Below are 8100 nucleotides of genomic sequence, written 5' to 3' on the forward strand. Positions count from 1 at the left end.
GTTGAAGTAGTGGCTTAACCGATTAAGACCAGAAATGAAGTGTGTCTAGATCTGACTATTACGCTAGGCGTAACTCCCAGTACGCGCAGCGTACTGGGTGGAGACCCCGATTATTGAGTTGGCGATGTACGCCCCGCGTACATCAGTCTGTACGCCCCGCGTACTGAAGATGTTGACTTTTGCTGACTTTTAGGGTTTTGGTCAACATGTGGACTTTGAGTCAAGGAAGGGTAAAATGGTCTTTTACCCTCTGAGGAATGTTAATAAGTGGTAAAGTCTAGTGGTGGAAGTCTATATTAATTAAAATGATATTCGTTATGATTAGGCGAGGTTGAGTCTTCATTTAGGATTCAGAGATAGCGAGCACGTGAGATTCTAGACTTTCCACGAGGTGAGTTTTCTCACTATACTGTACCCGGAAGGGTTTTATTATGTGACCGGAAGGTCGGGTATGTTATGAGTTGTATGCATTGTATGTGATTAAGTTAGCCGTTTATATGTGCTATGTATGCTATGTTTGATGTGGGCCGGAAGGCATTATGTTATGGGCCGGAAGGCATTTATGTATGTGTCGGAAGGCATTTATGTTATGGGTCGGAAGGCATTGTGGTGTGGACCGGAAGGTCGACGCGGGTAAGACCGGAAGGTTTACCGGGTTGGGACGGAAGTCCCCTGAGACACATGGACCAGAAGGTCATGGCCTGGAAAGGCGTATGTGCGTAAGAAGTATTTTGGGGAACTCGCTAAGCATTTATGCTTACAGTTGTTATGTTATGTGTTTCAGGTACTAGCGAGAACCGTGGGAAGGCGCCGACATGATCTGTACACACTAATGGGGGATTTATGATCTTAGGATTTATATGATTTGTATTATGATATGATACATTGGATCTTTATGACTTGTTTTGGATGAAAACATGTTTTTAAGAAATGAAAATTTTGTTTTGAAAATTTACGTTGTTACACTTCTTACTATACTTTACCTAGAGTGGTAATTAGAGTTATGTGATAGAGTATTTTGTATGCCATTTATATGATGTGATACACTGCATTATTTCTATGTGATTTATGCTATGTATGTTACAAAGTTAGGACCGGAAGGTTCACAGAGTTAGGACCAGAGGGTCCACAAAGTTATGGGACTGGAGGGTCCTATTGACACACATTAACCAGAGGGTCAAACAGAGTTATAGCCTCGAGTGGCTAATATGTGTTGTATGTGGTATTTTGGGGAACTCACTAAGCTTCGTGCTTACCGTGTTATGTGTTATGTGTTTCAGGTTTTCTTGTCTGGATCGCGGGACGACACCGACTTGATTGTACATACCAGAGAAAGAGTTAAGAGGATCCTAGATTAATAATGGATTTGTGTTTTGTAATTAAATAAAAGAGATTTTTATAAGATATGTTATGAAGAGTATGCATTTTAAAAATGAAAATTTGTTTTAAATTTTCACATCGTTACAAGAACATTTGAAGGTAGGTAAATGACGATTTACCAATTTTGACATCCCCAAAATCACGGCAAGAAAAGACCGATTTTGTTTATGCTTTATAAAAATCAGAGTACTTCTAAAAATGTTGCGGAATTTGTTCCCAAAAAAATACGATAAATACGTTATCAAAACATTTTCGAAGAAACGTATTTTATTCATTTTATAACTTTTGGGATGTCATTGTCAATGCAGGAACATAAGCATAAACGGAACTTACATTTATTTACACTAGTGATCTACATCTCTTTAATCTCTCAGTGTAATGTGACTTCGTATCAACACCTGTGATATAAATAAACTGAGTGGGTCAGGTTGAGAAACTTGGTGAGTACATAGGGTTTTCAACCCACAATAATATAATTATTATGTTTAAACAATCAAACAATCAGCCCAATTACGCATCCCTATTTTCTTCTTTACTCTTAAGGTTTTATCCTAAGAGTCATCTATCCTGTATTCGTTTATTCCGAAGTCCCTTACTTCTAGGGTCATAGGACTAACACTAAATCCATAGCTGCCAATGTTCGTTCGTAAAGCACTAATTCCATAGCTGCTATAGTCTACTCATCGGGTACTACATCCATAGCTACCAGTGTTCATCTAATAGGTACTAAGTCCATAGCTACCAATTCCTAACAGGTACTAAATCCATAGCTACCAATTCCTAACAGGTACTAAATCCATAGCTACCAATTCCTAACAGGTACTAAATCCATAGCTACCAGCGTCTAACTAATAGGTACTAAGTCCATAGCTACCAATTCCTAACGGGTACTAAGTCCATAGCTACCAGTGTTTGTCCAATAGGCACTAAGTCTATAGCTGCCAATGTATACTCTCATCATCTTATATCTCTCATCATTCATCTACCCATGTCATACCCAACATATTCGTATATATAAAATACATATACAGTTTAAATCATTTAAAACATCTATAAAACGTTCATCCAACATAGAAAACAAGTATTCAGATAATATGCACACATAGCACGTAGTTTATATAAAATACTTCATATCTATGTGTAAGATGAAAGTAACTATGCACTCACTTGAAAGGTGATGACTCAGCACTCGGACAACGCTTTGATACTCTCAAAACGATTTTCCTTCGATAAAACATAGTACCAATACCACTAGGGCTTAGTCTAACGATAACCGCGACAAATTAATTAGTCTGACTATTATTAAGCGTTAATAACACTCAATATAACTCATAATAATAGCCCAAATAATTAGTTTAAGGACCTAATAACATTCCTATAATTATTTGAAAGCTATATTAAAAATTGCGTAAGCGTAGCACACTTACAACGAATTTTATCGAAAACCGGAACTTAATTGGAGCAGCGTTTCGAAACCAAAAGACCCTTTTTCTCGGGACTCCGAGAGCCTCGAGGCTTCCCTCGGGTGCTAGGGAGGTTCCCTAGGGTTTAGGAGTGTTTAGAACACTTAGAGAGAGAAAGAATTTAGAGAGAGAGAGCGAAGAAAGGTGTGGAAAATGCGGAACCCTCGTCCTCCTTTTATACCCAGCGAGGCCTCGGATTACGCTGGGGGTAGTCCTTGGCTACGCTGGGCGTAGTGCTCGGATAAGCATGCCACCTCGGTTCCAGCTGTCTCGCACACCGGTCGATAGAAGCGAAGGTATGCTGGGCGTACTAATCTCGGACGCGGGGCGTAGCGAAGGGCAACGTGTCGCAAATCCGAAGAGAGGCGTGATCAGCAAGCGACGGTCCAGATGCCGCCACGTCATCAACTTCGCACCAGATTCGTGATTTTCTACTCCGAATTCTAAAAATCATAACTCTCGCATACGAGATCCGTTTTTGACATTCTTTATATCCACGCAAAGGTGGGAACGTACTCTACAACTTTCGTTTAGACTCCGTCGGCTAATTTTGACTTGATTTTAAATTTTATATTATTAACAGGCGGGGACATGATTGGTCCGTTAAATTCTCATAATTTCTTCATTCGACATCCGTTTTCGCCCATCTTTTTCTCGTTACGCTACTCTTATCTATATCTTCGATTCTCGTTTAGGTCGTGTCGACTAAAAATCACTCGATCTTAAATTCGAATTTCGGGTTGTACACTGCTAATCCGAAACTTCGAAAAATCATAACTTCTTCATACGAAGTCAGATTTGGGCGTTCTTTTTATAGATTTTCTCGGTTTAACATATTCTATGACTTTCGTTTAGATTGATAAGGCTAAATCTCGCTCTATCATAAATTCATTATTTACGCTTCCCAGTGTCGTGTCGGTTTTGCCGTAAAACTTCGACGGGCCATAACTTCTTCGTTATAACTCGGATTTCGGCGTTCTTTATGTGTACGGAAACCTTGAGACATATTCCACAACTTGGTTAAGATTATTTATTCTATATAATCATTTGTCGAAAAGTCATTTTCGACACTTATTGCCTTTAAATTGACTAGCCCGGATCTGCGAGCGTTACACCAATTTCTATCATGAAAAACGAAAATTGAAAATTAAGTTTTAAATGAATTGAAACTCCTAGAACTTTTTAAATTCATTGAAATTTTCAATGACATGTTTAAATCTCGAGTGTGCCCTTCATTTGTGACTGGGATGCAGAGGATTACAAACAAGTCGTGGATAACCATGCAAATATACATGGTGCCCCCAATGTTACAGTTGCCTAATCGACGTGCCGGTTAACCACACACACTCCATCGATCTATGACAAACATTGAGTCACCCTTTTCCACCATTGCTTAGAGCCCAATTAGTGTGTCGGTTAACCACACACACTTCACTAACGTCTTAGCAAATGTACAAAGTGTAATTTCATGGAATAGTACCAACTCTACACTTTTCCTAAAGTAACTAAGATTTGAGTATTTAAAAAAGTGTTTAGTTACTTCGTACTTTATGATACTTATAATGGAAGGTTGCGTCCTATCCTCCTCGTTCGGGTAACGACCCTCCACTAGTCAAGAGTGCGGTGGGTAAAACTGGATACCCAATGACGGTCATTTTACAGGCCGCTTCCTTAAACACCCCTTATAGATCAGCTTCGTGAATGAGGTCTACTAACGGTAAGATTGACTCTTTACTTATACAAATATAATATTAAATTTTAATTCTATAAAGTATAAGGGTGTATTTTACACTTTTAAAATACTAGGTGATTTAATCTATTAAGAAATTATACTTTTAATTTGATTAACTTAAACCGTGTCATTATGGATTTATTAACTCTCTTTTAATTATACATTTAATTAACTTTATAAAACCATAAATGGTGTAATTTGAACTTTTCAAAAAACTAGGGTCTTAGAATTTAATATTTCAAAATTAATACCTTTTAATTTAAATTTTAAATTCCAAAACTTGAGGACAAATTTTGAAACCTTTCAAAATATTAGGGTTTAACTAAAACCTTTTGAGTTCAAATTTAAACTATAAAATCTAAAGGGTGTAAATTGAAACTTTTCGGTGATATTAGGTTAAATATTTGACTTATAATAATCCTATATTATCCATATTTAACCAAATCCATCAATTTTGATGAGGATAATCATTCCAACTTAAAAAAAAACGATTTTAGGCAATAAAAACAAGTTTTGGTAATTATCCTCATCAAAATCTGGCCAGAAAATCGAAAATCCCGGCAACAGAACAATCAACTCGTCGAGTTCATGCTCCAGACAGCAAAACTTTTTGATTTCTTGATATTTGACAGTTCACTATTGCATCTATTCACTAGAAAATGACATTGGCTTTGATACCACTAATGAGTTTTGAGCACTACATCAATCCTATGGTGTACATGTAAACCCTAAAGCTTTGGATCTAGTTTGTCTAATGAACATGCAATAATCATCCAAAGCTCATAAACCCCAGATCTAACATACAATAATCAAATTAACGTATGAATTAGAGTTTAGATCTTACCTTGATTGTTATGTAGCAATAACAATCTCAATTCCTTTTGTTCTTGACCTTTGAAAGTTTAATGCCTCAAATGTTACACTTCTAATGGAGTCACAAACACCATGAGCAACAAGATGACCTAGGAGAAGGAGGAGGAGCACCAAAAACGTCCAAGAACCCTTAGGGATTACTTCACCACGTTTTTGGAGCCTTATGGGTTCCTTATATAGTTAGGCTATTAGGGTTTTCAACCAGGAAACCCTAATCCGGCTGCTTAGGCCCTAAGCAGCCCATGTACTCCCTCCTTAGAAGCCTTTGATGAATTCTAATGAGTTTTCCCATAGATTTCGTTCACTCCAACTTCTATGGAGTCCATTAGCCAATTTACGCAACTATCTTATAATTACACAATCAGTCTCCTTTATTTAATTAATCTCTTTTAGCCACAAAACTAATTCTTATTAATTATTGACTAATATTAATTAAACAATATGATTTCTCTTTTAATATATTATTCATATAATATATTAACAAATCATAATTAATCTTTTTTTCTCCTTAGTTCATCCTATCAGTTGCTATGGTGAAGGCAACACAAAAGGATCATGCTCACAATCGGATCAAATACATACCAAAATAGTTATGGACTTAGACACCTAATCCAACAGTTTCTTATATATATATATATATATATATATATATATATATATATATATATATATATATATATATATATATATATATATATATAAGTTTATTATCACCTTTATGAAATATTTTAATTTTAAATTTTGATGAGTTTGTAAATTTTATCATCATTATATATTTATATTATATTAAACATTTAGTGTTACTTTACATTTTGTATTAGGTAGGAAACCAAAAATAAATTGTTTGCAAATATACAAAGACGTACATAAACTATTTGGAGAACACCAAAATGTGTTGTAAATGGATCGAAAATCGAGAAAAATCAAGAAAAGGGGGGAAAGAGGGAAGAAGAAGCAATCGGGTGAAGTGTGTTTAGGGTTCAAAAGAAGAAAAAGCAAAAGAAAACCCAAACCCCAAAACAAGTTTCAAACATCGATACACCAAAACCCCTTTCTCTCTTCTCTTGTTTTCTCTTCTCTCTCTATCTCTTTTTTTATCTCCATAACCCAGCCACACAGTTGAGCAGAAGGAGAGTGATAAGAGGGGAGAGTGAGTTTGGAGTGTTTCTTTTCATCTCATCTCATCTCCCTCTTTCTCTGTGTTGTGTTTGTGTGGAAAAATTCATCATACCCTTCAAGCAATTTGATCTGACTTTTGATTTTCCTGATCGGCAATGCGAAGAGGTAGAGCAGGGACGCCGTCTAAGACGATGGCTGAAGCGGCTCTTTTTGGGACTGATGGATCTGGATCGAAGCCGGATATTAGGTATAGAGGAGTGAGAAAGAGACCATGGGGTAGGTTTGCTGCCGAGATTAGAGATCCATGGAAGAAAACCAGGGTTTGGCTCGGTACTTTTGACTCTGCGGAGGATGCAGCTCGTGCTTACGACGCCGCTGCCCGGAATCTACGCGGACCTAAAGCCAAGACCAATTTTCCGTTGACCACTTCACCGTATTACCATCAACAAATCCCAAACGATCATCATCCCTTCCTCGATCATCACAGCATGTTGTACCAACATCCAAATCATCACAGCGACTACCCGATTGTTGTCACACAGAGGCCGACCTGCAGCAGCCTGAGTAGTACTCTCGAGTCTTTCAGTGGACCTAGACCGCCGGTAAAGTCAGATTTCGTTTTACCCCGGAGACACCACCCTCGCTCACCTCCGGTGTTTCCTGACGATTGTCACAGCGACTGCGATTCGTCGTCTTCTGTCGTTGTTGACGGAATCGGGGAAGGATGCGATGCCGGAGAAATTGCTTGTTCATCTTTCACAAAACCCTTTTTATCGATAGATTTAAATATGCCGCCACCGTTCGATGATTTTGAGCTGGCCGAAGATGATCTTCACTGCACAGCACTTCGACTTTGATAGTCCAAAATGATTCGGTGATTCAAAGTCTATATTTTTTTTTCTGCCGGAAAAAGTATATCCCCAAAAAACATCAACCATAGACAAGATTAAGATTAAGATAGTATTAGGATGCAAAATGGGGTTGTTGTGTGTTCCTGAAGAGAATTTTTGTTTGTTTATTCTAATATTATGAATGAACATCATATATCTTGTTCTTGACAAAATGTCATCATGAACTTAAAAATCTTATGATATAATTAGTTGCTGATGCTATGAAATCCGTTGGGTATGAAACGAAATAAGGTAAATGAAAGTATGAGATGTCTTGTTTTCTTTTGAGGCAATGGAGCATTAAAGCCTTTTGCAGACAATGCAGTGTAGTGTGTAGTGTGTAGTGTGTTTCCATGGGTAGTGGTAGATGATTGTCATTTAGTGGTTGTTTTCCCCCAAATGGATCTGGTTCAAGATTTTGAAATGTACATTTAATGATTCCTTTATTAGAAAAGAAGCAACAATCTTTTCTTGGTCGTTGATGTACACCTCAATAGTCAACAAACAGCTTGTGCACAATGTTGTGATTCAAATAAACTTTATCAACAATGTTGCTTTCACTACATTTTAGTTCTCTCTCTCTCTCTCTCTCTCTATATATATATATATATATATATATATATATATATATATATATATATAT

The 8100-nt window shown here is 37.0% G+C and overlaps 1 protein-coding gene across 1 annotated transcript; it reads left to right on the forward strand.

Moving 5' to 3' along the window:
- Positions 1-6332: 6332 nt before the first annotated feature.
- On the forward strand, positions 6333-7838 carry LOC145062603 (ethylene-responsive transcription factor 3-like). The gene has a single exon (XM_079010184.1). It carries the CDS (start codon positions 6723-6725, stop codon positions 7422-7424), a length of 702 nt encoding a protein of 233 aa, XP_078866310.1. The 5' UTR covers positions 6333-6722; the 3' UTR covers positions 7425-7838.
- Positions 7839-8100: the final 262 nt, after the last annotated feature.

The sequence above is a fragment of the Lactuca serriola genome, chromosome 7 (genome assembly GCF_051521515.1).
Source record: "Lactuca serriola cultivar US96UC23 chromosome 7, Lser_US96UC23_V15, whole genome shotgun sequence".
In the NCBI taxonomy this organism is placed as follows: Eukaryota; Viridiplantae; Streptophyta; class Magnoliopsida; order Asterales; family Asteraceae; genus Lactuca; species Lactuca serriola.